Genomic DNA, 27728 nt, shown 5'->3' on the forward strand with positions numbered 1-27728 from the left:
CAACGAGGAATATCTTCAGAGGTCGAGGCGATCTGCCCAAGTTAGTTTTAAAGCACTATATGTGGCTTATTTACAAGATCCACTCAGTGGTAAGGGGTCATAGGTGGTGGGTAACCATCCAGATAGCCCAGGGAGCATTATTCTAATAGTTGTGACCACTCGCCTGGATATCTATATTCAGCGAGGGACATAATGCAGGCGAAACCTAGCTCTATATTCCTGGTACTAATTATCTATCTGTACTAACTACTTCCTTGTAATACTGGGTTTATAGTACTAACAAATTATTTATACTAATAATTTAATACTACTAATAATATACTAGCCTGGCCAGCTTACTATTCCTTTTAGTACTAGTTTAACTACTAATTTAGTCTTCTCTACTTTCATTCGTAATGCGTCACTTGTGGAGCTTATTAACGCTTACTAATAGATAGTTATATGCTTTATTTGCTAATTTATAATGCACGGAGAACACGTGCTTTGGAACACCCATATCGCTAAAGGCTAATGGGAATAAGAATGAGGCTTTGGTCTCCTTTCTCTCTCTTGTTAGAACTCACTCCGTCTGTACCTTAGTTATTTAAGTCCTGTCAATCATCAATATTATCGTCTTTGCACCTCCATATTGCTCCCAGCTCAATAGAGTTGTCTGGTCTGGCGCGGCGCGGCGCATGTACCAGTCAGGCAAGAGCTTTCTGTGATCAGATATCTGCCGATTCTAGATTATAAAGTCTTGATAGTCGTTTGTCCAGTCCTGTATCCATAATCTTTCCATCGTACATTGAATTGGAGAGCGACCGTCTGCCTCTGGAAGTACAGTAATGAGTCGAATTTCATTCTTTCTAGTATCCAGCAGTGAACTGCTGTAAATTGGAGAAATGCTTCCATACGCCATCCTGGGGCACTTCTGAGATGATAAAGAACAGGTTTTACCAATCTTTGATACCAAGACTCACATTGGGGATCATAACAGAGCTTTGAGGTTTGGAAAGTCAAGGTAGGTTAGAACTCGTAAGGCTAAGCAATATTAGGCATTAATGTTAGGCATTAATATAACAATATTAGGCAGGCATACAGCCACATGCCAGTCAATATTCTTTTATTTTATTTTATTGCCGGTTTTAGACCGAATTAATTTGTTCATCTCAGCTCAAAAATATGAGGACTTCATGAATAATACTTACTAACACCAAGAGCAAATCATAGAGTCAGGCACTAATATAGTGGTGTGGGAAGGACTCGACACCCCAGGCAAGGATAACTATTCAGAGATATTTAGTAGTTACACAATTCGGAACCCCCTAGTTAAAAGTTAACGGTTTCTAATAGGATACGTCACGGGGGTGAGCCATTCTAACTCGACCTGAGCAGAAGGGGAGGTTGGCCCGAGCAACGGCGGTACTGCTCAAGTGAGACATAGGTTTAGTAAGAACAAACGTTTCGGTGGGGGAATAGCAAATCCAGGGAACTCCCTTCTCAAACTATGATGCCATTAGTGCAGATGATTGGGCTATTGTACAGAAGAAGTGCGGACTATCATATCCTATTGCCGGTTCCCAGTATGATTGCGAATTCAAGCGTCTTGTCTGATTATTAGTCTGATGGGCCAACTGTAAATGCAGCATGTCTCTCAGGAAACGCCTACAAATGCTGCTTCTTGCGACACAGCGGAGTCAATTGCACAGAAGACGGATGTGGCACCTGGAATCCTCATAGTTCTCAACAATCTCCTCCCTGACGCATCGGACATCCAAGGCGGACAAGTTCTCGGTTTTCCTCAGACTTGTCAACGTACAAAGTAAGCGCAAACGATACGTGCCAGGCTTGGCAAAAATACTTTTGGTATCAATAAGGTATTAATACTGGATGGTATTAGTCAGGTATCACAAGAATCAATATATACTAATACCAAATCGATTCTTACCCCTTAAATTATCTCTTTCTTTTATTATTTAACTTATATAATAACATATTTATATATAATTTCTAGTTCTTCTATTAAAATAATTACTTATTATTATTAATAAAATTAATAATATCTTAAATTTAAAATAGATTTTATATTTAAAGAATTAAGCTTTATATTTATATTTCTTATTAAGATGCTTATTATAAGCAAGTCTTACGAAAATCTCAAAAGCTTATTTTTACTTAAAATAGCTATATTAAAATAAGTTTTAATCTAAAATATAAAATAAGTAATTAAATAAAAAGCTTAAATTAAGTAAATATCTATATTACTAAAAGTTTTCTTATAAGAGAAATAGTTTTAAAGTTAATTATAATTAAAGAAAGAAATTAGGTTCTAGAAATTAATATTTTATAATTTTGGTATTAATATATATTAATACCGGAAATTAGGTATTTTTACTAAGCCTAATATATATTATTTAATTATAATAGCTTATAATTTCATTTATATATACTTCTAATATATAATTCTATAATTAATAAATATTATACTAATTTAGTAATAAGGAAAATAATTTAAATTAGTATATTTAGCAAAATATAGAATTTAATAAAAATTATAAAAGCTATAAATATTCGGACTAATATTTATATAATAGCTATTATTAGTAGATTAAATAAATAAATTAAATTAGATTAATAATTATTAACCTAATTTATTTATGAGAAAAACTTATTAATTAAGCTTTAGGTTATTTATTATTATTTAGCCTAAGAAAATATATATAAAAGAAATAGTTTAAATTAAGAAAGCCTTATTTATAGCCCTAAACTAGCCTAGTATAATTACCTTTTAAATCTTTAGGCTATTTGCCTTAAAAGAAAGCCCGAAAACTTCTTTTCTAGATTTTAATCCGGTTATTATTTCTTTAGAATAAGTTAGTTTAATATTTAAGAATAAACTCTAGCTATAGATACTAATATTTAAAGAAAAAGAAAAAAAAAAGCTTTTTATTAAAGTCTTCTTATTATTTGCAAATAATTCTTATATAATTTCCAAGCCTTAATATATCTTTATAGCCTAAGTCTTTTAATAATATAAATAAATCTATATATAAAAATACCTATTAAATATATCTCTAATATCTCTTTAATTCTAATTAAGTATAATAGCTAGTATTATATAATTAATACAGATATGTTTTTAGCTAAAGGAGTTAGTTTCAGCTAAGGTTCCAAGCTATAGTTCAAATCAAGCTCGCTTCCAAAGCTCGGCATTCTAGTAATCTTGGCCATACCTACTTATCCACTGCCACACCTCACTCCTTTCCTCCTTAACTTTAAATTCTTAAGATATTAAAATTATTAATCTTTACATCTCGTCTCATTACTTTATTCCTGCTATTATATAAAGGATATATATTATTAGTATATAAAGAGTCGGGTTTCCCTTTATTAGTAAGTAAAATAAAATATTAATTTTCTTATAAAAGTCTTAGTTAATTAAAGACAAGTAAGTAAATCCTATATATTAATATTAGATAATAGAGATATAAGTCTTAAGTTAAGGAGAGAAGTCGATTTGAGTTAGAGTAATAGTAATAGTAAGAAAGAGATTTATTATTATTAGATCGGAACTTAATTCTAGTTTTATATTTTCTTAGAGAAGCAAATAGTTAATAAACTAATTACTACAAGTTACTAGACTATATTCCGAGAAGATATTAAGTTATTATAATCCGAAAAACTCATTAATTATGTTCTATTTATATATTAATTAAATTAATTATAGTTAATATACACGTGGTCTTTATATATAATAAAATTAGCCAGATTAGGTAAAGCTCCCGCTTGCTCCCGCTTTAGTACTATCTTACTACCTAATTAGGTATTAGTATTATTTAGTAAGAGAGCTTAAGATTAGGAGTAAATCAAGATTTTAAAGTAAGTAACTAGTTTATTATAATAGAAAATTAGTATTTAGTTACTATTATATAAGCCTTACCTTAGTTTAATTAGGGCTGCTTTAAGAGTACTTTGTTTATTTAATAATTATTAAATAAAAGCTAATTTACTATAGTTATATAATAAATGAATTAGATTAATTATAATTAATCTAATTAACTATTCTAATCTAATCAAAAAAATCGAAAAAAAATCCGAATTACGTTAATTATATTCTAATCTGATTAATGTGATTAGTTCTCTGACACACTGGCTGCTATGAATCCACCAGGAACGACGTCGCAGAATGGCAAATTCTGCATGGTCCAGCCAGACGACTACTGCCAGCTAGCATCTTTGAACCAGAGTGTCTCTCTCACACTGTTTGAGGCAATCAATCCTTCAATTAACTCTAGATGCACCAATCTGGTGGCTGGATTCCATTACTGCCTTGCTCCGACCGAGAACTGGAATGCAAATGCGGCGGTGAGCAGTACATTGGGATATGTATCAGCACCAGCTCCTACGCCGTCGGCAAACACGGGTAACTGCTATGAATGGTACACAGTCTAACCAGGTAACAATTGTGACCTGATTGGGAACTCTTTTGGGATCAACTAATGGCTTGGAATCCTGCCGTCAAGAGCGACTGCTCTAACCTCGTGGCGGGAGATGCGTATTGCGTCAATGGAGACACTAGCCCTTCCTCTTCTTCACCATCCACGAGATCTGCCGTTCCAACACGTGCGTCTGCTTCAGCATCTTTACCACTACGCTTCAACCATCGTCCCTGCTCCGACTGATGTAGCCTTAGGGACTACAAAGAGCTGCCTCAAGTGGTATGTCGTTCAGTCAGGGAATATCTGCTACTATATTGACAACGCCAACGGAATTTCGTTCACGCAATTCAGAGCATGGAATACAGGTGTAGATGCTGGGTGTAGTAATATTATACCAGGTGTGGCATACTTTGTCAGTTCAGCAGCGGTGACAAAAGCCAAGACAGGCGAGATTGAGGTGGAGCCTGTTTGGAAGGAAATGCTGCCTCCAAAATTTCCGGGAGTTGACAGAGCGTTTGATGAGATTGTAACGGAGGAAGAGTAGTAAGGAGGGTGGTAGCTAACTATATCGAGAGATACTTGGCGGATAGCACATGAGAACGAAACGCAGCGCTAATAGTAGAGAGCTCCACAAGTAAACTTGATTCTATAAACACCAAGTGACTAGGACAGCCCGACCAACTGTTGTTTTCCCGTCCCACCGTCCGCATCAGTGGTGAGCGCACCTCTGTAGATGACTCCACCGCCGGGATCGAGATGCCCAGGTGAAATTTCTGACAAGAACCACACATCAGGAATCAACACATCCGTGGCAATTTTGACGAAGCCTTCAGTGCCAGCATCCTCAGTCACCCTATTGCTCATGACTTCAATCACAAAGGGCACCGAATCGTCGGCTCTCTCTAACAGACTCTGAACAGAAGACCTGTCAACAAGCAAGCAGAGATCCAGCTCCAGTCCCATGGGAAGTGTTTCCGTCTTAAGAAGGCGCTCGAAGCTCTCTCTTACCTGCTCAACCGAGACAACATTGAGACTCTCATCCTCCACAAGATGCCATAGTAGTTTGCCAGCCAGCCCCACTCCATTCTCCCTAAACAGATCATCCATGAACTCCAGCCATTTAGACCAAAATCGTGTCCATGTCTCCGCATCGTTTCCATAGCCCCAAGTTTGTAGACTACAAACCCTCAAACGTCCAGATCTTCATCTACCATCTGCTGAGCAATGTTCGAGAATAAACCTTGGAAGTCGGAGATGCGGAATCCTTTTTCTTGTGCGATGCGTGCTATTTCTTCTTCTGTCATATCTTCTTCTTCCCATCGCCATCCACCTCCTCGCTGCTCCCAGCCAGTTCTTGTGCTCCCGCCACGACCATTGCATCAAGATATGCTTGGATCTGGGAGCGTGTATCAGGTGGGAGACGTGCGAAGTCGAGCGGTGGAAGAGAGAGTGCGCGCGCAGCTGTCCAACCTTCTGGGAGTGGAGGTAGATCTGCCATTGCTCGTAAAACGGATGTAGACGGATGTATCCAAGGCAGACACGTTGAAGAAAGCAGTTGTGCGGTGCGAGTAGGAAAGGGAATGATATTTGCCGGAATTCTAGGAAAAGGTTTTGGGTGCATTCATTTCAAGGGATTTGATGGAGAGTTGAGTTTCGACGATGCCATGTCTGATGGCAAAGCCAGCCTAAAGAATCCATCGCCATATTCTGTTGGGAGTTGAGGTTCCTGTTAGCGGTCGTTGATGGGTTATTTGCAGATTACTGCACAAAGGGCTGAAGTGTCCCAGCACCCATCCCACACGTGACTTTTTACTATTAGCGATTCCAACTCTGGTTCATCATTCGAGAACTCATTACTATGCTTATAAACAGAGACTGTTAGAAATACAAGGTTCCTTTAAAGTCTTGCTGTTCTCTTTACTGCCATAGCTCCCTACATATCCTGCCTCTTTTTACCTAGCTATAAAATAGGCATTCTTGGCATTTACGTTTTCTTTAGTCAACACAACCTCTTTTCTTCAACGAGTACAAGGATGCAAATATCGCCCCAACCAGATTTTACTCCCCTTGCAAGTTTAATGTCGTGGCAAAGACATTCTACGTGGAATTCATAATACTAATTCACACATAGAAGGTCTCATATAAGGCCTCGAGCTTCAAGCTTTGTAATAATGTTAATTGTCTTTGTCAAAAGCTGTGATGTGTCGAACTTCCGACGGCTCGACATGAGATGGAGCCATATTAAACGGGTATAAAAGTCTGACGGTGATCCTGGATGGAGGTTCCAAGGATACAAACTGATACAATGGCCCTCGAAGATGTCATTTGGGAGTCGGCTTCCAAATCTGGAAGACGATTTGGAGGTCGACTGTAATTTGAAGAATATTTGGTCATTATACACTGAATGCATTAAGTACAACTCCTTGATAGTTATAGCCTCGAAGGGAGCAGGCATGAAGGAAGGAAGATCGGACGAAAAGAGGGAATTGTTGTTGTCAATCCTCTTCTTGCTGTCAACATCCCCATGCTGAATTTTACCTCGAGGCAGGTAGGTGTATGACTGCAGCGATATTGACTACAACCAAAGGGCATAGAAAACATGGGGCGGGTAACGTGGTTCCGCCTCTTGAAGTAGTATGACTTTGCCTGTGTTACTCTCTGAAGATGGATCAAGATTGACTCTGTACTGTGGTGAGAGAAGGATCCGACAACCGAGTAGAAATATTTACATCTCTCTATTAGGACCCCCACTTTGAGGACTTCCCAAGCTCGGAAATTCCATGTAAAAAGTGAATCTCTCTAAAGGAGAAAAGCCAAACAGAGACTGGTTGAATGTTCCAGGGTAACTCAGAATATTGAAAATGGAACTCTCCTTGGTGAATCTCTCTTAGGGAGATAAAGTTAAGAAATTACGAGCTGATTGTGCCAGGGCAAGGTGGAACATTGGAAAAGGGATTTGGCACAAACTCGAAACTCCTTCCACCGTGTAGAACCCTGAGCCCACTGTTGCGCAGAAATTTTGATACTCTTCGCTTGAAGCTCCCCTCTCACCTCACAGTCTTCTCTTCCCAACAACTCACTGCACTCACTCACTTTACAGAAGCAGCAAACCAAACCACGAATGCCAAGTGCAGCAATTCCCTTCCCTACTAGCCGCCTATAATACAAGCACAGAAGCCGCCCACTTACCGCCGTAAAGCAAGCTGTCCGGCACCCAAGAAACCCAGCGCTCATTTTATGCTCCTTTTCTTCCCCGTCCGTATCCCACACTCAACCTGCAACTCTCCACTCTTCAAATATTTCCACTTCTACCTCTCTCCATTTGCCCAACTACCTTCTGGACGCAGCACATCTAGCTCGAAAACTTCCTCGTAATCTTCGCAATGACTTCGCAAACCCCAAATCAGCCTCCCTCCAGGAACAAGTTCAAAGTAACACCAGGGGAACTCACTATGCAACGCCACAACACTGAAAATAAACACCAAGCTCAGTACAAGCACAACTACCGGATCAACCTTAAGTCCCGGGCTCTCGTCCGTATACAGCCTCAACATCGTGCTGCTGCTTCCTCCCGCGCCCGCCGCTCTCGTAGATGACGGACGAGCATTGGCAAGCTTGTCTTTCTGGTCGGCTGCTGCGCGCCGACGGATCGCGGTCTTGGGTCCGCCGGGGGGTGTTGGGGAGCTGGGACGCGCGGAAGGTGCGCCGGGGGAGTTGACGGGGGAGGAGGAGCGGGGCGAGGACTATTTTGCTATTCATCAGTTCTTGTCCTTGAAGCGTTGCTTTGGGGAGAAGGGAAGCTGGAGAGGAGGGCACGAGGGTGGAGAGGGGAGTTCAAGGCGACGCACCATCTTGACGATTAACGGGCCTGAGGAAGAAGTGAAGACTGAGCACGAGCGATTGATCGGCTTCGAAGGAGAGGAAGGTGTTTGTACGTGGTCGTGTGTGAAGTGCAGTGGTTGCGATTGCGTCGGCTCAGAAATTGTGAATTGAGGCCAGATGCATTCCATCGAAAGGAGGCTCGGTAGCGAGCAGGGATTGGGCGCGCTAGTGGGGCCAGGATGTGATGGGATGAATCCGGGGAGCTTCACTTCACTTTTCCGACTTCACTTTATCACCGCAAACTCAGTGAGGTGAGAAGTGATACTGTCAGATTCGATTTAAAGGTCACACTCGTAGGAAGAATCATGTCTCAAATGAGATTTTTCAAAACGATGCTAAAAACATCGCCACCTATTTTTATCGCTGCTCTCACGAGCATAAACCTCTGGTTTGTTACAGGAAGCGGATCTCGAAATCGCGATCTTGATCTGCTCTCGCGCCTACATGTGCGCATGCTATGAAGTAGAAGAATAAACAAATGAAAAAGCACTCTTCCTCGCTGTATGCTTCTCTTCCTCTCCATCGGACAAGAAAATAAAAGACGAGACAGCGACAAGCTGTTCTGTAATGATTTCCGAGGCTGACTCGATAAATCTTCAATTCCAAAAGCCTCTCGAAGCTTCTCCAGAGTATCACGCTTCTTTTCCTCCAATTTTGATAGCCCGCTCAAATTTCCCTCCATCGATCTGCGCAAAAATGAAGACTGCATCTGGACTCGCCAGATGGGAAGCCGATTATATAGATTAAACAGTACATTCTACAATGGAACCAAAGGTATCAACCGAAACGCCATCCGCTATGATAGCAAGTTTATGCTGCATGCAGGATCGCACTAGTAAGATTGCTTCAGAGGGCGACATCAAGGACTAAGCTGACATCGCGCACCTGCGAGCCCGCTAAGTCTTCGAGAACCGGAATCAGGTCGAGAAGCTCGTTGTCATGCGCATCAGAGAACCAACTACTGATCGGTACGGCGTGTTGAGGGTGGAAGATGTAGGATGTTGGAGAATTGTCGATGATGATGGTTTCTCGGAGATCTCGTCCAACCTGGGAAAGGTCTTTAACGTAATTTCCTTGGTGGTTGTAACAACTTTCACGGAAGAGGCGGTGGTGAACGACGTGGTGGATATCTAATTGATCCAGAAGAGGATCACCGTACTAGGAATGGTCAGCACATGACATTTAGAGTGATATTTCTGCTTACCTTCGACACAGAAGCTGTGAAAACGACAACCTCGTAAAGTTCGCCAACTCGCTTCATGAACTGGTCCACACCAGGCCGCTTGATCACATAAACATTGTGATATTGACCCTCAATTTCAACAGGGATTGTGAAATCTGCTTGGTGTAAAATCTGGACGAATCAGTAAAATGTAAACCAAATGTTCCAACTAAACATACCTTAAAACTACTGTGGACCAAAGTCTCATCTAGATCGAGAACAAGACACTTCTTCCCCTGGAATCTTGGTGCGATCGGTGGCAGTAGCCATTTTTGCCCCTGGTCCGCAGGCTCTGGTGAGGTAACATCTTCGCTGGGCCCAGGAGGAGGGGATGATGGTGGCGGTGGCAGAACGGGTCTGGCAGTCTCGGTTTGTCGAGTAACGGGAGCAGCGGGTTCAACTTTTTCTGTTGGTACAGGGTCCGAATCTACCATTTTCACATCCCCCTCTGCATCTTTCGCCTCCTGTGATGGGACTTGCGCAGATGAAGAAGCCCTCGTCGATGGGGCTCTTGCCGGCGCTTGTACTACGACCGAAGGACTCGGCTGTCCAGCTTGAGGAGCAGTTATTTCAGCTTCCTGTGGCAAAGCAGGTAATGGTTGATCACGTGCATCCCCTGATAGTCGATTCGCATCGCCATTGACAACTGCTCCTGATTGCAAAGTCCGACCCAGGTCCAAGCTCGGAGCCTCGTTCTTCTCTCTTTCTGGCTCGGCTTGTCTAAGAGCCTCCTTTTCGCTTTGAGGTGGCGCCGGAGCATTAACATTGTTCGTCGATCCTTGCTCTGGTCTACTCGCGGTTGTTGGTCGTCCAGAAGGCACTTTCGAAATCTTGTTCGCAGGTACCGCTGCATCATTCGGGTCGGACGTATTCGCACTATCCGGAACCCCACAGCACAAGAATGATAAGAACCCCTTCTTATGAGGCTTCTGAGATGTTTTGGCGCCCGCAGTTGCTGGAATTGTGCTTCCTGCTGGTCCCGTGGAGGGGCCTTGTTGTGTTACCGACATCTTGCTGCTTGTAGCACTCCCATTCCGCCTCCGACCCAAAATGCTTGACTTAGACTCCTTCGATCTCCCACCGATGCTCTCTCTGGGGTCACTTGCAGTTGCTCCACTTAGTCCTGTTGACGTTGGAGATGGCTGTATCTTGTGCGAAGAGGATCTGGATGGGACGTGAAGAAGGCCGCGGTTCTTCTTGGGGACCTCTGGGGCCTCGTCAGCTACCCGAAGATAGTCCTTCTCGTTCTGTGACCCTGATAGAACTGGAGTCTCGGATCCGTCAGTGCTGGCAGTGTTTTGTGCAGTCGATGTGGTTTGAGTTGACGAGCTGGGAGGATGAGGCGTATTGGTGACTGTGTCGCACATTAGCTCTTATCTTCTCCGAACCTGCGCCTCGAAGCCTGGCGCATCCAACTGTTCTACACATCCAATAGAGGAAGTAAAAGGGGCGGATAACGTACAACTCGAGGTATCCAGCGCAGGCGGCTTCGATCCTTTCCCACCCTCTACTGAAGCTGAGCGGCGAAGGTCTTGCTCCGTTGGCTGCGCAATCTCATTACTCATCGAGGGCAATGTACGACCTTTGCGAGGCCACTGGTGTTGGAAGCCGTGGTGGTCTTCTGCTCTTTCTCTTTTGCTGATCTATCTCAACGCGTCGATGGCGGTGGAAGGTGTAGATTGGACGGGACCCCTGATGCGGCTTGGCTAAGGTCGGATGAGTCGCGCGACACGAGCAGACAGCAAGCAATTGTCCAAAAGGCGCGCAGGTTGATGCGACAATTGATGCAGGGTCTGGAGGAGAGCTCGACCGCTTGGGATAGCACACTGAGAGCTTGTGGTGATGGGGGAGATCGAAGAGAGAGGCTGAGCGCCTGAGCTTGCGGGAGAAAGCAATCTCGGCTAAGCAAGCGAATCAGATCGAGCAGATACCGGCTGCGGCGATTAAGTAAGCCGTCCTGGGCGGTGTTTGCGAGTGCAGAATATATCAAGGGACGTCAGGTCAGAATTGGAATAAATGAAGCTATTGATGTGGCAAAGATGGGAACCTTGATTGCACGAGAAGGAGCGTCGGGGGTTGAGCAAGCAGGTCAGGTCAGGTCTGGGAAGGCGCGTCTGGATAGGTTCGGGGCCGGACCGGCTTGGTATTGGGACAGGAGAGGAGCTTGTGCTGCGTTCTGGTGAACGGCTGGGAGACTGTCCAGTGTCACTACGAGGATACTTCATCATGCAGCAAACGGCTCGTCGGCCTCCATCTCCAGGCCAAACCTCGCCTTTCCACGCGCTGCAGCGTCTGTCTGCTCTCAGTCCAGCCCCCGTCTCGACCTGCATTTGCCCATTGGAATAGCCGTCCATTCGTGCACCCATTTGCCAGCCACCCCGTCTGCTTGCCCGCTGGGGGCGAATGGGATTAAGCGCCCTGGCTTTCCACCACACTGTATTCATCCTATCAAAACCATTTGACCCCAATCGAAACCCTCCCCCTCAGGGATGGAGCCCGGGTGCCCCCTTTCAGGTCCAGCTTGATTCCATTTACCCAGATGCAGCGGTCCCTTTGTGAGGTTATTCGTAATGCACACTTCTCCACAGACAAGCGCCTGTTCTGCGCTTACGAGTCAACGATGCCCCCTCTGATTGAGACATAGTGCCGTAGGGCTCACTCGGAGGCTGGAATTCGATGTAGGGCAGAAGAAGTTGCAACTGATCCACAGTCTGATTGACCGAAGACCAGGATATAAATAGAACCTGGGATGACCTTGGATGACCTAGGATTCCCCAGTATTTGGTTAGGGAGAATTGTCACACCGGCCGCCCCCGGTACCTGCTTTACGAATGAACCTCCTGTACTCCGTAAAACCCTTCCAAAGCACCTCATTCAAGACATTCCTTTGACGTTGAGGGTCGGAGGTCCAAACCACCTCGACCTCCACCCCAGCGGCTACCGTTCGGCCTATCGGCAGGCCGCCGTTGACGAGAGACATGCCTTCGAGCCGGGATCAAGCTGGAACTATTTGGAACCAGCCTCCTTCTCTATTTCCTGCTTCTCAGATTTATACGCGCTCGAATTCCTGGGAGGGAAGCACGCTTGCTTTCGCCGTGGGGGTTGCGTTTGAAGGGCTAATCTGCGCATTGATTCACACGCAGAACGTTGCGCGCGTTTGCCAGCTATGTGCTGTGCTCTACTGTACTCTACTTTGCCGGCTCACCACATTGGATCGCCTCCTGGCTGCAGATTTGGCCCGTCTCGGTTGGCTGCCGAAGGCCTTCAAGAAAGGGTTTGAGGAGGCGACTTGCAGGAAGCTAATCAAGCCTAGAGTAGCTGGGAAGAGAGCTGGGAAGGGGCGAGGAATGGGGTCAATTGTTCTTTACTCGAGGTGGAGAAAAGGAGTGCATGGGAATCTGATATATCGACTTCGGAACCCTGAGAAATGAGGGGCCACGGACCGGACCTTGCTTTTTCCAGATCGATTTTAGGAGGGGATCTGAATCATCTGCTAATGGAGTGTAACGTGATTCACAGTCACATGACGCCAAGCTTCCACATGCTTGCAACCTCGGCGCTCCTTCCCCAGATTTTGCCCATCACATGCTGCAACAACACCTAAGCCACCACCTGGTAATGATGGTGCTTTTGCTGTGTCTAGATTCCCACGACTGACGGCCTCTACGATATTCAATGATATGAGCGCAACATCGGAATCATAGGGAAACGGGTTACGAAGCTGGATTGGAGAGCCAGGAACACAAGTCGGCGGACGACATGACCATGTAGGGACAAATCAACAACAACCAACTCTGCGAATTCGGCCATCCAAAATCACAATGGCCTCTCAATCGACATTGCGGAATGCTGCGGATCCGTTGGCAATGTTTTATCACCACTATGCCGACCTCCTCCGTCAGCGCCTGAAGGGCACATCGAGAACCACACGACTCATGGGCACACTCTTCCTCGCCATATCAATAATAGCTGCAGGCGAAGGCGGCAGACGATGGTGGAAGAAGCGGAATGCAGAGAAAGAGCAAGGCCGACGGCTACTGAGAAGGAATTCGGGATTGAAGAATAAAGATGGCTCGAGGGTCATCTTCGTTCCTTACAAGGACTCGACTTCGAAAGTTACGATACACCCTACGAAGGCGCTGACTTTTGATGCCCATCGAAGACTTTTTCTAAATCCGCCGAGAGCCTCCGGACTGTCCGATGGCAGCACTCCTCAGATCCCGCCTCCCCAGACGAAGCCCGGGCTCAACTTGGCCTTCTTACACCAGTTTCTAAGTCTGTTGAGTATAATGATACCGAGATGGACGAGTAAGGAGACTGGGCTGTTACTAAGTCATGGGGTATTTTTGATGCTAAGGACATACCTGTCTCTGGTAGTGGCTAGATTGGACGGTGAGATTGTGCGGGATCTTGTTGCTGGAAATGGTAGAGCGTTTATTTGGGGAATCATCAAGGTGAGCTTATCTCTTCCATATTTCCGAGCATTTCTGCGACCTTGTTTCTATTCCGGATTTCGAGAGCCTCTTTTCTATGTTGGTGGATATCCTATTGCAATTCTCATCATGCTCTCGACTAACTTAGACAGTGGTGTGGCATTGGCAGTCTTGCTTCATACACAAACGCCATGATCAAATTCCTCCAATCGAAAGTCTCAATTGCCTTTCGAACACGCCTCACAAGATACATTCATGATCTATACCTGAACGACAACCTCAACTATTACAAATTATCGAACCTTGACGGGGGAATTGGGCAAGGTGCAGACCAATTCATCACCCAAGATCTGACACACTTCTGTGCGTCAGCTGCAAGCCTCTACTCTTCGTTAGGGAAGCCATTCGTAGACCTTGTTGTCTTCAACTACCAACTATATCGGTCTCTTGGTCCTCTCGCTTTGACTGGATTAATGAGCAACTACTTTTTGACAGCAACAATACTTCGGAGATTATCTCCACCGTTTGGAAAGTTAAAAGCAGTCGAAGGTCGCAAGGAAGGTGACTTTAGAGGCCTCCATGCTCGTCTCATTGCCAATGCCGAAGAAGTGGCATTTTACGGTGGGGCGAATATGGAGAAGAACTTCTTGGATAAGGAGTTCAAGAGTCTCAAGAAGTGGATGGAGGGTATTTATACCCTGAAGATCCGTTACAACATCCTGGAGGATTTTGTTTTAAAATACAGTTGGAGTGCTTACGGATACCTTCTGAGTTCCTTGCCGGTGTTTTTGCCAGCTTGGGGTGGTCTTGGAGGCATTCAAGAATTGGCGGATGCCTCGATAACTGGAGGCCGAGAAAGAGGACGGATGAAGGAGTTTATCACGAACAAACGACTCATGCTCTCACTAGCTGATGCTGGCGGACGAATGATGTATTCCATCAAGGACCTTTCCGAACTCGCTGGTTACACCAGCCGTGTCTATACTCTGATCTCGACACTTCACCGAGTTCACGCGAATGCGTATTTCCCACCTCGGGGTACCCACGCCGAACTTTATTCTCTGTCGGACGTTCAAGGCACTATTCAAAAAGGCTTTGATGGTGTGCGCCTGGAAAATGTTCCTGTTGTTGCGCCCTCCATTTTCCCTCATGGAGGTGAAGAGTTGATCGAATCTCTCTCCGTGATTGTCCACTCTGGAGAGCATCTTCTTGTAAGTCCCGCTCGTCTCTCCATTTCCGTGTCTATCCTAACATTCTACAGATCTCCGGCCCGAATGGGGTTGGCAAAAGCGCCGTTGCCCGCATAGTGGCAGGTCTCTGGCCAGTTTACCGGGGGTTGGTCTCTCGACCACGTTCCGTTGGGATGGATGGCATCATGTTCCTTCCTCAAAGACCATATCTCAGCGTTGGAACACTTCGTGATCAAGTCATCTACCCACACGGCGAAATCGAGATGCGGGAACGAGGACGACGAGACATCGAGCTCAAGCACGTCCTCGAAGAAGCCCGGCTTGGCTACCTCCCCGACCGAGAAGGTGGCTGGGACACCCGCAAAGAATGGAAAGACGTTTTGAGCGGAGGCGAGAAACAACGAATGGCAATCGCAAGACTACTTTACCACGAACCTCGCTATGCGTTCATTGATGAGGGCACCTCAGCAGTCTCTTCCGACGTTGAAGGGCTTCTCTATGAGCGCTGCAAGGAGAAAGGTATCACATTGATTACAATCAGTACCCGAGCAAGTCTGAAGAGATACCACACGTTCAACCTCACCCTCGGGCTCGGCGACGACGGCAGCGAGTGGGAATGGGAACGCATCGGCACGGAAAAAGAGAAGATGGGCGTCGAGAGAGAACTCCAAGAGCTCCGCGAACGCTTATCCAAAGTCAAAGAATGGGAAAGTCGAAAGGAAGAGATCGAAGCAGAGTTAAACAAAGTCTGGGTCGAAGGCGGCGAGATGTTGGACGGTCCTGTTTACCTGGAGGAGCAGAAGTCCGTTGAGCAGCCGCAACAATAACAGCAATCTCCCCTAATTCTGTCCTGAATACGATAGATAAGCTAGATGAGATAGAAATTTATTCCTGCCTTACAAGCAACGATTTCATTTGCACTTCAATTCCACAAATCTCTCGGGACGCTCTGTACCGAATTTCATTCCCCGATATTCAGATGAGACGCTTCTTCTGCTCGCGTTCAATTTTTCCGAAACCCCCTCCCCGTTTGTATTTAAGCACCTACCCCCAATATCAGCCGTAAGGCCCGTCCGTACTGGTACATGAATCGCATCTATCTTTCTCCCCGCACCTACAAACCCCCGCGCCAATCAGACACTTCATATTTCTCATCCCCTCGATAGAGGTCCTTTGGACCTGCATTTTGCCGAATAACACCCACCTCAAATCCTCCGCATGGAACATGGATTTCGCCATCCAGGAGATGGGAGGTAGATAACCTGAACCTTAGCCTTAGCGACAGGGGTGGATTCACGGCTATCTTCGAGTTTTTCGGGGTTGGAGGGGACATATGTACAACTATCCCCCTCCAGTGAACCCCCAAGGATGACCGTTTCTTTTCTTAGATCCTAGACTTAAGGATCTTGGCTCCTCCCTTAAACAAGAGTCAAAAAGTCTTGTTTGTCTCTAAGCGATGAAGCTCACCACCCTTCCTCTCCTTTGGGAGAGAGGGGGGGGGGCAACAACAAGAAAAGCTGGAGTTTGAAGGCTCAAGATTTGAGATCAAAAGGCTAACAAACCCAGCAAATACGGCCCACCTCCCGAGATAACCGGTATCTTCACGCAAACCCCCATCGCAGCAGGAACCTACTCGGATGGCAAGACCTGGCCCTACGTCTTCCTGTGCAGCAAGTGCATCGCGACCGACAGCACCACGTTCGCCGCTGCCGATGTACTGAGGCCCAGCATATCTCTTTCTCGTGCCAGGTTGCCCTCCCTCTTGGCTTTGGTCATTGGGTTCAGTCTCACTATCTGTGACAACAGTGAGTTGGCAGACGATGTTATGGGGGAGGTAATAGACTGACCAGCTTTTAATATCGCAAGATATCTAGCGCTTTGCAGGTATGAAGAAGACCAGGATAAGGAGGGTGGTTGAGGTACCAGCGAAGAGAGAGGGCGGTGGCAATTCTTTTCCGGTTGCTTCTGCCGAAACCATTCAGGGAGAGCAGGTTGCTCTTGCTCACTTCTTTGCCAGTGTTTTTCTGATTCTGCCGCCCCACTAATACACGACGGAGTTTTGTTGATCTGAGGGAGGGATGTCGAGGGAGGATCGAGTTTTGCTTCTCCGTAATCAGTAGCTGTATTTATTTCTCGGTAGCATGTGAACTTTGGTTCAAACATAGCCTCGGATCATCGTGAAGTGGGTTCTCTGGCAGGGGCTCGTGTGTGGATGACAGTGCGTTATGAAAGAGTTGTGAAGCGGAGCTTGATGGGTTAGGTCGCGAACGCTTATATGAGTAGTGATCAAGAGAAGGAAAGTTCCAACTGTGGCTATGGTGGCTGCGATATCTCTTCGATAGGGCGATGTTTGAGCATGAAGCGTAGGGAGGGGTTGTATGCGGTAACAAAACTAGCTCGTGTCTTGAGGCTGCTTGTTCTTGCCCCAGGTCGTCGATAGTGGACTGGTTCAGTTTGTTCTATACTCGAGTTTCTCGTTTTGGCACTCTGTATTTAATCAGATTCTAGTTTCTATGCCTGAGATTAACTCGCCTTGGTCTGCTCCTGTTAGATTTTATATTGAATGGTCTTGCCTCCGACTTCGACTTGATAGTTAGAGAGGACATACTGTCTGGCTTTCTAGTTGGCAGTTTAAAAGAGTTGATTGACTGGAGGAAACTAGTTTTCCTCCCAACGGTGAAGTCGAGCTATCCTCCGCATGTAATCCTCCAATGGGAGGTTCGCTGAAACCGAGTCTTTTCTCTCTTCCGGGTTAGGACCTCAGAAACTGGGGTGTGGGGAATCGGGCATTTTATCTCTCTAAATTGCTAAGGGATCCGTGCTTTTAGAACCCCCTGAATATGGACTCGAATGCGGACCGAGGCAACCTGGCTACCAACCATACTTGCTTCTTCAACTTCTAACCAATCCACCTAACTCCCCCCAGCCCATTTCTCATGAATACCAATAGAGGGATAGCTGCTTCGGCCCGCCAGCCACATTACACGGCTACATCCCATTGCGATGTGCAACAAATTGTGGAGGAGCTATCCACCTCAAGCATACTAGTTACATGTGAGATCCCTAGACCCAGGGTCATCAGACCGGAAATCGTGTTACAACTCAACGCCCAACAATCCAAGCACCCCGCACTCCACCCTCTTCCTTAAGTTTGGATCCGAGAATTCTTCGTCCACGAGGGATTGATTACTAGGGCACGGCAATCACCGCAGTATTCATCTCTGTGTTTCTTATTTGGTGTATTAGATACCTGCGAATTGATTTCAACGTACCTAAACTCGATCGCCACAACACTAGAGGGGCAGCGTTTATAGGTTGTCTCGTAGTTAGTACACCATGCTCGAACTGTGTAGCGGATGTGGTCGCAATAGAATTCGACTTGTGTATAGTCGCATATTACCTGAAGCTAGAGGTATTTGGTGGAATGTTAATAAAGTCGTTGGTTAATGACTAAGGGAGTTCCTACTTCCTTTATACTTTCGGGATGCAATATTTGTAAGGGGGGTTTGGGAGAAGAGCTTGGCGGCTAGAATGAGGTGAAATTCAGCGAACGAATCAGTTTCCAATATGTTCAGTGATGAGAAAGTGGGACGTCTGTTTGATAGGAAACGAAGACTCAAATACTAATGCTCGGGTGGTCCCAGGAAAGCTAGGGGAAAAGTTACGAATACTACTATGAACCATAAATTGGATGGTTATAAAACAGCAGAGATGACTACAAATAGGACATAAAGTGCCGCCATTAGTACAGTTATATGGAAGATAATGTTGCCTCCTTCAATCAGTGCCATTGCTAGCCGGCTCCCGCACTGCTCTCGCGGTCGCGGTGTTGGTATCTGAGCGGTCTATACGCTTTCGGGGTATCGCTGTCTTCATATTTGAAGAATCCTACCTTCCATGTGGCTATTACCTAACACAGTGATCTCTTACCTACAGATCCTCCAAGCAATTCTCACTCTTTATATATCGCAGCACCAGAGAGAGAGAGAGAGAGAGAGATTGGCTCTATATATCTCTAGCCCCTTACTAAAATTCTGCTGTATATTGTTAGGACTAGGCTTAAAAGGATGGTTCGGCACCTCGATAAACTAACATTCGGGCAACTAATCATCCATGTACCGCCCGGCGCTCTTCTGAATGCATATACATCGCTGTGAGCTGGGACGGCCATGGTGAGAGGGACTTTGAGTCCAGAGGAAGTTATTTAGTATATTAAGTCTTTAAAATTTTAAGTTATTTTAAATAAGTGTTTTAAAAGTTAATAAAAGTACTCTTAACTACTCTTTTTATCAAGAAAAAAGCCATTAAATTAAAAGTATACCATGGATTATAACTTAAAAGAAAAACCTAAAAAGAGAAGCCTAATATTAAGAAGTAAGAAGTAGTTTTGTACTAACTTCACTTAGTAGATACGCGACTAAGTCACATCCTAGCATTGTTACAGCCTCTAGCGCTGTAACAATGCTTGTTTTGTTTGCATTGTAATATTCGAACCATTGATCGGCTGAGAATCCCCCGCAACATCAAAAGCAGTTTTGTTCTTACCGTTGACTTCGTTCACCTCTGCACCCCTCCTTAGCAATACTTTAATGACTTCTGGTCTTCCATATTGAGACGCCACATGCAACGCGGTTTGATGGTTAACTTTGCCCGACTTTGCTCCTTTTTCTAACAACAGCTCAACCGCTTCTGCACTCCCGCCTTGAGCCGCCAAATGCAAGGCAGTCAGACCTTCCTCGTTCGGATCCTCGAGATATGCTTTTCGGATCGAGTTCGGAAATTTGTCCAAAAGAGTCTTTATAACAGAAGTGTGCCCTTTGAGAGCGGCAAGGTGTAAAGATTCCTTGATGTCCTCGTTAATCAAAGACCTATTGCCCCCTTCGTGAATGGAATTTCTTTTTGCTAGAAGGTATATAACCGTTTCTGAGTGACTAGCTGAAGCTGCTAGTTTCAGAGGTGTCCTCTTTCTCTGATCCTTCTCTAGGTAATCGGCATCGTTTTCAATCAGCCAGCGAACTGCGTGTGTGTGCCCTTCGGAAGCAGCGCAATGCAAGGCTGTTCGGCCAATTTTATCCTGAGCCTGGATTGTATTTCTCTTGCCAAATAACATTTTGAGGATACATACTCGTCCACCAAGCGCTGCCCAGTGTAGTGGCGTCCTCTCTCGATGGTCATGGGCTATTATATGGTCAGGTATATTCATAAAAAATTCCACCAAACTTTTGTGTCCGAAGTATGATGCAACCATAAGGTTTGTAACACCTGAAGGGACCATTATGGAAAAGCGCCAGCCGTTTCCGTAGTCTGACTCGATACGAGCCTAATCTTGCACATAATTCCACCAATTTTCAATGGTACAAGACTTAGAATCAGGCATGTAGAGGTATGCTGCTGAATCGCAAAGATCTTTATAAAGAGCTTTATCACGATCTTTATCCGAATTCTGACAGTATTGCAAATGAATAGTCCAACTTTTGGCAGCGTGCTGCTCAAAACCCCACTTTCCTCGGGCTGACCACTTCGTTACATAAGTCGACTTAGCAAAGTCATCAAAACGAAAGAGTTCTTACTTCATTCTTCCTGTCGGACTTGTCTTGCATAAACGGTGTATTATTAACAAGGATAGGACATCGCAGAAGCTCGTTTGAGGATACGAGGTAAGAGTTAGGGTTTGGAAGGGAGTTTATTGTGAATAATAGAGGAGGAAATATTATGTCAAGCGTATCGCAATTGAAATGCACGTCTAGCCAGCTTGGAATGAAATTCTCACTCGCCTCCCCTCTTCTACTTGCTGCTGGACCCTATAGCACGCCTATCCCATACTATCACATCACCATCATCACCGCCTCCTCAACCGCCCCCAAACCCCCCTCTCCTTCTTCAACCCCGGATTACCCCTCTCAACATTCATCTGCACCATCAGATCCGTCCCCTCCGGCTCTGGGGGTCTCCTAACCACAAACCCCGCGTCCCCAGACTCCCCACTCGTCTCCAATCCCCTTGGCCACGGCAGCACAACCTCAACCCTCCCCGCCCTCACCTTCCTCAACGGCTCCAACAGCACTTGCTCCGGCACTCTCACTCCCAAATCTAGAATCTCGACAACTAGGGCGCGGACCCGCAGGCGGGCGAAGGCGCGCCAGAAAGCTTCCCACTCGGCTTCGTCGGCCTTGGGATTAGTGTTGGCGGCCGTGAAGCCGATGGGCCAGGCGCGGGGTGGCAGGTACATAGGGCTGGTGAGGGAGAAGGAGAGATGGAAGTGTGCGAGGGCCATGTAGGGGGCGGGGACGGTGGCGATGAGTTGTGTGGCGGCGCTGATAGGGAGGCGAAAGGCGGCGGATGAGTAGATGAATTCGATGAATTCGAGGTAGCTATTGGGCCGGGTCAGCTAGAGCAGTAGTGTACGGCATGTGTTATGTAATGGGCGGGGCTCACGTCTGTCTACAGCTCAAGAGCAGTGGTACTATCTCCCGGCCATTTTGTACGCTCTTTCGATAGGCGGTATCGTACGGCATACAGACACCGTTTCTAGCGCTCTGGGTTTGGAAATAGATGTGTGAAGTTGGCGACGCGCAGCGCATGTGTGTCAGTTTGTTGTTGGAGAGGAGGATGTGTTGGACGCTTCCGTAGGAGTGGAGAATGTGGGCGTAGATTTGACGCTGGATCTCGAGAGGGAGGGTGCTGAGGAGCTGGGAGTGGGTTTGTGCGTGTGGCGGATGGCGGCTGGGGGTTAGTGAGTGTGGGTGTGAGGGTGAGGCGGAGGCTCGTGAACAGAGGTTAGTGAACCATGATTTAAGCTTTAAGGGGTAGTTCCGGGCTGCTGTTGCGGAGTCCTTGCGCGAAGGGGACGAGGACGAGGAGGCTCGATCAGGCATAAGAGACGTACTATAGTAGTGGCTTGAGAGTTTCAGGGCTTGTAGTCAACGCATGGGATTAATGCTGCAGTGGCTCTCTATATACAAGAAGGTTCAATTTCAGGGGAAAAACTAAAACGACCCTCCCCCCTCCACCCCTCCCCCGGTGTCGATTAGGGGTGTCGATGGGGGCCACACGAACCGAAATCAGCAGGCGGTGGCAGGTGCCCGTATACATTACTTTATATGCACTAATGTATGCAGATCAATATATACTGGCACCCAGTGCGCGCATTGCATTCTCTGAATAGTACGTCGTTGTCGTCGTTTCCGGACAGATTCGGTTATATCGCAATTAGTCAAAAAATAAGGGTCTTATAGGCATATAGCAGTGCTTATTTCTTCTTAACCTCTTATAAACCGGGAAAATGTAAAGCGATACCTTCCAGGATATTAATATGGGGTATTAATTAGGGATGTCGATTAGTAATATTATTTGGGGGGGAAGGGGGTATCGAAGAGGGGTGTCGACCTCAAGAGAGCCTGAAAATTTCGCGATTAACGAGTAAGCACCTGGAACTTTTGCCTCGTGCGCAATAATTACCTAGGCTCTCTTATGCTCCAAAACTAAAGCTCTTATATATAAATTTCCTTATATCTATATTAAGAAATCTGACTCGAGAGAAAGGCTTAAGACAAATAATGAATTAGGCATTATTAAAGCTCTAAAATTTATTAATACTTCTACTCGATACTTGGGGGGGGGGGGGGCGTCGTTTTAGTTTTCCCCCCAAAATCCTGCCCTATCCTAGGAGCCGCAATTATCCAGTCACGTGGAAACCAATCCACCCTGCAACAATATAGAAGATGGGTTTGCACTTTGGCTATTCTGGTCATCTCTATGCTCTATGGCATCAATATCTTAATGATGATGTGAGTCCAGACATTGACTTCTGTTCTGGTGTTTGTTAAGAGATTTCGAGGTCGCTTTCGACTGTTCATTCCTACATGGCACAATTGATTCGCACCTCATTCATAGAACTCATACAATGACCGGTACGTGTAGCGTTTACTTTGACTTTGACCTAGACTTTGTTTGACTTCTTGGGGCACAAGTCTTCTCTCGCCTAATCCGTACCTAGCCTGGAAAAGCACTCTCGAGAAGCAAACCATTCCATACCGTGCGTGTCTGTCCTTGTTAATGGATACAAAAGGAGTGTGCCCCTGCCAATCCCTGTAACATCCCTGTTTCGCTCGCGTAGCATTCCTAAAACATGGGTGTACGCCCAAAACGGCAATGACAGGAGGCCAACTCTGATTGAGGATACATAAGCACCCTCTCTGGGTAAACCCTAGAACGGGTGCTTATGCAGTTGAGAATTATATCCCCCTCTAGCCCCCTCCCCCTGCGTATAGTAAGTTAAATTCTGTAATTTTATCGTAAAGTAAGACTTTCTTTTTCGGCTGTTTTTTAGCCCGTAGCGTGCGCACAGAAGGTGAGCAAGACGCACGTCCCTCTGTGCCTTTCTTACCTTCGCTTAGGAAGTATATCCTCAAGGTATACGCTCCTGTGAGGCGCCGAAGGCGCCGAACGCCGTGCCCCTAGCCTACTAAGCTCCTAGTATTAGTAGAGAATATACTTTAAATATAGATGTGCTTCGTATGCAGATGTGCTTCGTATGCAGATGTGTCCCGTACGTAGATGTGTCCCGTACGTAGATATGTCCCGTACGCAGATGTGTCCCGTACGTAGATGTGTCCCGTGCCCCTAGCCTATTAAGGTCCTAATATTAGTAGAGATAAGCTTTAGAACTCCCAGAACTAGCGCTCTGTCTAGTTTTGACACAATGAGTTTGAAATGGGGGATAATCACACGAGCGTGTGGCTGCATTTCCAGGGACAACGGCCTGTGATCCTTATGTCTTAAGTTGGATACAGGCAAGATAGCAGAGTGCTCAATTACAAGATCAAGTCTGACCGAAATTTAGTCGTAGATCCTTTGAGTATTATGGGATATAAGGTCATTGCGATATTGCTCGGGTGGACTTGGCTCTTCCATCACCTCTGGATTCCCAAATATCCCTTCATACGCTTCGATCTCGCTTCATTTAAGCTTTGAATCCTCTATTCGGCGGCCTTTGTGTCTTCATTCATGCCACTCTCACACTGGAATATCTACCTGCGCCCTCCAACCCCCTCATCACCGTCGTTCACTTATCCACCTCGCTCCCACTCACATCCAATCCCCTCAAAATAGGTTGATACCCATAAAGCCACTTCAACCACCAAAGCCAGATATTGCTTGGCACATACCCAAACAGCAAACCCCTCACAATTCCTCCCAAGCCATACGGAAGTTGCGCCGAATAAAGACGACCAAAATCAGCTGAAAACTTGGCAATCTCTTGTGTGCGTTTCTCTCGGCGACTGCGGTATGCTTGTAGCGCTTCTTTGACCTTTTGAGACTCCGAGAAGATAGAATAAAGCGTGTTACCCAGTTCAGCTGCGTCTTCAATGCAAGCGGTGCCGCCTTGGCCGAACCACGGGGACATGGAGTGTGCGGCTATTTTGGGAAGAGTTAGATGGATATGAATGAGTGAGAGGGGAAAAGGGCTTGGGAGGGAATGGAAGGAGTTGGTGTGGTAAAGTATGAGATGATACGTACCATCTCCCACAAGGGCAACTCTGCTAACAGCCATAGGTGGATATGCGTACTCGGCGAAGATATTAGTTGCGAGCACGCGTTCAGCTTGATCCACGACTGCAAAAGAAGGATATTAGCAACCTTGCTCAACACAAAATCATCATCTCGAGGAACGCACTTTCGCCAAGCTTTCCTGTCTTTTTGGCAAAGGGATGTTCCTTCTCTCCGTGAACCTCCTTAATCATCCCCGGTGTAACACCTACCCAGACGCTGCGGTCCTTATCCGGAATCTCCTCACACTCCCTAATAGCAATAAACCACTGTCTATTATCTCGTCCACCAAACGTCATCATCACGCTATCATCGTAAAACAACCAATTCGCAACACCGAGCTCCTTTTCACCGAGTCCGGGCAAAGGATGGCTCCACCCAGACATGTGTACTCGTTTAGTAAACTTAATGGTGTTGCCTGCGTTTGCGTTGCCTGTCTCGCGAGCCAATGTACGTCGAACGGCGGATCGGATGCCATCTGCGCCTACGACGATACTGGCTGATAGAATGCGTCCATCAGCAAGATGTACGCTGACACTCTCATTCTCTGCATCTTCGACCACATCCTGTACCGCACAACCAAGCTGCACCTTCTCCTTCCCAGCTGCAGCATACAGAATCTGCATCAACTTCGCTCTTTCCACCGTAACAACCGGGTATCCATAAATCTTCTCACAGATAGTCCAGTCCAGCTCATTCCACAATTTGCCGTTCTGCGAGACCCTGATTCTTGTCATGGGCTGAGCGACGGCTTTGAGTGCAGAGTAGAGACCTAGTTGGTCGAGCACGGAGAGGGCCTGGGGAGAGAGAGAAATTGCTGCGCCTGCAGGAGTGAGGGAGGGGAGGCGCTCAAGGATGGTGTAGGAGAGGGAGAGGCGGCGGCAGATGGAAGCGAGGGTGAGGCCGCCTATGCCGGCGCCAACGATGACGACTTGGTATTGGGGTTTATTTGTCATTGTAGATAGTTGGGGGATGTAGAATTGAATATCAGGGAAATTGAAATTGAAGAATATGAAGAGAGATGATGGAAACTGTGTTGGTGTTGGTGAAGTGTTACAGAGCTGATCTTTTAAACTTGGCCATCTTCTTGGTATATTTGACTTGGTCTTCGTCGCCTATGTGGTCAGCTCACTTCTCAGCTCCGGTTTCCTCTTACGGCCGCACTCGGACTTAAAAAATATGTTGCGTCTGAAAATAGCCTCGAGGCTGAATCCTCGATTATTTATCTGGTACGCCGGCATATGTTCACGCTCGGGGAGTACAATTACAACAGTCTCAGCCTCAGCCTCAAATATGACCTGTATCTCAGCCACCATGCACAATTCTCCTCCCAAATCTCGGTTGATGGATCTGTGTTATTATACAAGGAGACTTCCCCTGAACCCTGCATGTCTGACTTGGCAGCGGCAAGCAAGTCGAAAACCATATGGATATCACACTGCATCCCGTGTTCCACGAAGCGGCGCTGTACATATCCAATACTGACAGATACGAGCGATGAATTCCAATTGCTATAAAAATAGCAGTGTATTCGAGAATAAAGCGGTGTTTGGCGATTCAATCCTTTTACGACTAAAGGTGGGAGCCGAGTAGAGCGCGAAGACGCAGATATTCCGAGACCTTCCCTTTGTCCTTGAGGAGACGCACGGTTTTCCTCAGATCAGTTTACTCTACCTTCTTCAGATCCAACTTTCGCTCAGTCTCCGATCGGGGTTTTTTATATTTTTTATATATATTTTTTCATCACATCACCGCCACAACACCACAATGTCGTTCATCAAGCCCATGCAAGGCTCCCCCGAGTCTTCTCTCACACCATTGTTCCTCATTCACGCCGTCTCCGGCCTCGCAAACCCATACTCTCGCCTCGGTCCTCTGACCAAGCCCTCCTTCGCTATCTCTCAAGATGAAGAGCGTATGGTCTACGGCATCTCCTCTCCTCTCTACACGCACCACGGCAGCTTCAAGGCACCTCGCACTCTCGAAGCAATGGCAAGGTTGTATGTCAACGCCATCAGAAAGAAGCAGCCATACGGACCATACCTCCTTGGCGGCTGGAGCATGGGAGGGATGCTCGCTGTGAAAATGGCTGCGATCCTCATGGGCGAGCATGGAGAGCAAGTCCTGAAGGTGGTAGTCATTGATGGCGCAAATCCAGAGAAGCTGCCGCCTATGAGCGGAGAGGAGCAGAATGTCATGGGCGATGAGATATTCGCGCGGAACTTGGCTTTTGCAGGTGGAAACAGTGGGAAGACCAGAGCCAGGTCGTTAGCAGTGCCAAGCTCCGGTGATTCTGCAACTAGCAGTGACTCAGAAGCCTCGACACATGCTTCCAGCCCGCTTGAGACTTTGCTGCTCAAGATACGATCGCATATCGCGCTTGGGCTGGAACTGATGTCATGTGTTGAGCAAGGAAGCTGGGTTCAGGTTGGTGACCCGCTAAAGACAAAGATGACCCTTGTCAAGTGCGTTGACGAGGCGTATCTTGAGGATGGCCAGTTTGGAGATAAAGGAGTGGGTGTGAGAACATTGATGGCTGAGGAGTGTATGGGTTGGAATGCTGATTGTTTTGACTCGCTTGAAGTTATTAAGCTGATTGGGCCGACGCATGATACGTGCTTTGAGGAGAAGTTTGTTGGGAAGTTGACGGATATTCTGGCTGAGTGTTTGATTGGTGTTCACTGAGCGCTTTTTTGTTGCTTGCTATATCTACTTGCGTGCGATGTATTGTGGGCCAGTAGATTAGATAGATAAAAGACTCAGTGTGCCTAACAGTGTACGCCAGTGATATGGGTAGAGCGTACTGTACCACTTGATATTACTACTATAATATCATATTGTATTGTCCCATATTGCACCACAACACTAAAGATATTGTTAATCGGAACACGTAATAAAGGACTACCTAAAAAGGTACAAAGTGGGTCTTAAAGGTTATATGCCGTCAGTGAATCAATCTTTATAGAGATTAGAAACCCTCCTCTACTTAACTATAGAGCACTATAGGGGGTAATTACTCTGAATGATTATAGAG

At 46.2% G+C, this 27728-nt stretch overlaps 13 protein-coding genes across 13 annotated transcripts; 3 read left to right on the plus strand and 10 right to left on the minus strand.

The window, feature by feature from the left end:
* Positions 1-4478: 4478 nt before the first annotated feature.
* On the plus strand, positions 4479-4962 carry K444DRAFT_526940 (carbohydrate-binding module family 50 protein; the record flags this gene model as incomplete). The annotated part of the gene is made up of 2 exons (XM_024874594.1): positions 4479-4644; positions 4673-4962. 2 exons carry the CDS (start codon positions 4479-4481, stop codon positions 4960-4962), a joined length of 456 nt encoding a protein of 151 aa, XP_024738168.1.
* A 119-nt stretch (positions 4963-5081) lies between these two features.
* K444DRAFT_662382 (uncharacterized protein) lies at positions 5082-5525 on the minus strand (the record flags this gene model as incomplete). The annotated part of the gene is made up of 1 exon (XM_024886704.1): positions 5082-5525. One exon carries the CDS (start codon positions 5523-5525, stop codon positions 5082-5084), a length of 444 nt encoding a protein of 147 aa, XP_024738169.1.
* Positions 5526-5621: 96 nt separating this feature from the next.
* K444DRAFT_366490 (uncharacterized protein) lies at positions 5622-6152 on the minus strand. The gene has a single exon (XM_024872232.1). It carries the CDS (start codon positions 6037-6039, stop codon positions 5719-5721), a length of 321 nt encoding a protein of 106 aa, XP_024738170.1. The 5' UTR covers positions 6040-6152; the 3' UTR covers positions 5622-5718.
* Positions 6153-7368: 1216 nt separating this feature from the next.
* On the minus strand, positions 7369-8395 carry K444DRAFT_611515 (Pre protein translocase Sec Sec61-beta subunit). The gene is made up of 3 exons (XM_024879963.1): positions 8267-8395; positions 7870-8161; positions 7369-7805 (listed from the first exon to the last, which is right to left on the minus strand). Exons 1-3 carry the CDS (start codon positions 8267-8269, stop codon positions 7771-7773), a joined length of 330 nt encoding a protein of 109 aa, XP_024738171.1. The 5' UTR covers positions 8270-8395; the 3' UTR covers positions 7369-7770.
* A 141-nt stretch (positions 8396-8536) lies between these two features.
* K444DRAFT_366524 (uncharacterized protein) lies at positions 8537-9124 on the minus strand. Its single transcript, XM_024872233.1, has one exon. It carries the CDS (start codon positions 9007-9009, stop codon positions 8611-8613), a length of 399 nt encoding a protein of 132 aa, XP_024738172.1. The 5' UTR covers positions 9010-9124; the 3' UTR covers positions 8537-8610.
* A 22-nt stretch (positions 9125-9146) lies between these two features.
* On the minus strand, positions 9147-11087 carry K444DRAFT_526354 (plasma membrane phosphatase required for sodium stress response; the record flags this gene model as incomplete). The annotated part of the gene is made up of 4 exons (XM_024874533.1): positions 9147-9458; positions 9505-9654; positions 9702-10876; positions 10985-11087. 4 exons carry the CDS (start codon positions 11085-11087, stop codon positions 9147-9149), a joined length of 1740 nt encoding a protein of 579 aa, XP_024738173.1.
* Positions 11088-13029: 1942 nt separating this feature from the next.
* Positions 13030-16054, plus strand: K444DRAFT_587249 (peroxisomal ABC transporter-like protein). The gene is made up of 3 exons (XM_024878019.1): positions 13030-13976; positions 14108-15166; positions 15217-16054. The coding sequence occupies exons 1-3, from the start codon at positions 13344-13346 to the stop codon at positions 15970-15972; spliced, it is 2448 nt and encodes an 815-aa protein (XP_024738174.1). The 5' UTR covers positions 13030-13343; the 3' UTR covers positions 15973-16054.
* Positions 16055-16328: 274 nt separating this feature from the next.
* K444DRAFT_366552 (uncharacterized protein) lies at positions 16329-17667 on the minus strand. Its single transcript, XM_024872234.1, has 2 exons — positions 16993-17667; positions 16329-16939 (listed from the first exon to the last, which is right to left on the minus strand). Exons 1-2 carry the CDS (start codon positions 17306-17308, stop codon positions 16575-16577), a joined length of 681 nt encoding a protein of 226 aa, XP_024738175.1. The 5' UTR covers positions 17309-17667; the 3' UTR covers positions 16329-16574.
* Positions 17668-18290: 623 nt separating this feature from the next.
* Positions 18291-18542, minus strand: K444DRAFT_525885 (uncharacterized protein; the record flags this gene model as incomplete). Its single annotated transcript, XM_024874496.1, has 1 exon — positions 18291-18542. A coding segment is annotated over one exon (252 nt), but the record flags the coding sequence as incomplete, so codon positions are not given.
* A 1545-nt stretch (positions 18543-20087) lies between these two features.
* On the minus strand, positions 20088-20378 carry K444DRAFT_473056 (ankyrin; the record flags this gene model as incomplete). The annotated part of the gene is made up of 1 exon (XM_024872900.1): positions 20088-20378. A coding segment is annotated over one exon (291 nt), but the record flags the coding sequence as incomplete, so codon positions are not given.
* Positions 20379-21338: 960 nt separating this feature from the next.
* On the minus strand, positions 21339-22123 carry K444DRAFT_366556 (uncharacterized protein). Its single transcript, XM_024872235.1, has one exon. It carries the CDS (start codon positions 22018-22020, stop codon positions 21577-21579), a length of 444 nt encoding a protein of 147 aa, XP_024738178.1. The 5' UTR covers positions 22021-22123; the 3' UTR covers positions 21339-21576.
* Positions 22124-24209: 2086 nt separating this feature from the next.
* Positions 24210-25650, minus strand: K444DRAFT_642386 (FAD binding monooxygenase; the record flags this gene model as incomplete). The annotated part of the gene is made up of 3 exons (XM_024884732.1): positions 24210-24562; positions 24665-24760; positions 24822-25650. The coding sequence occupies 3 exons, from the start codon at positions 25648-25650 to the stop codon at positions 24210-24212; spliced, it is 1278 nt and encodes a 425-aa protein (XP_024738179.1).
* Positions 25651-26446: 796 nt separating this feature from the next.
* Positions 26447-27379, plus strand: K444DRAFT_719399 (alpha/beta-hydrolase; the record flags this gene model as incomplete). The annotated part of the gene is made up of 1 exon (XM_024888457.1): positions 26447-27379. Exon 1 carries the CDS (start codon positions 26462-26464, stop codon positions 27377-27379), a length of 918 nt encoding a protein of 305 aa, XP_024738180.1. The 5' UTR covers positions 26447-26461.
* Positions 27380-27728: the final 349 nt, after the last annotated feature.

The sequence above is a fragment of the Hyaloscypha bicolor genome (assembly GCF_002865645.1).
Source record: "Hyaloscypha bicolor E unplaced genomic scaffold K444scaffold_56, whole genome shotgun sequence".
In the NCBI taxonomy this organism is placed as follows: domain Eukaryota; kingdom Fungi; phylum Ascomycota; class Leotiomycetes; order Helotiales; family Hyaloscyphaceae; genus Hyaloscypha; species Hyaloscypha bicolor.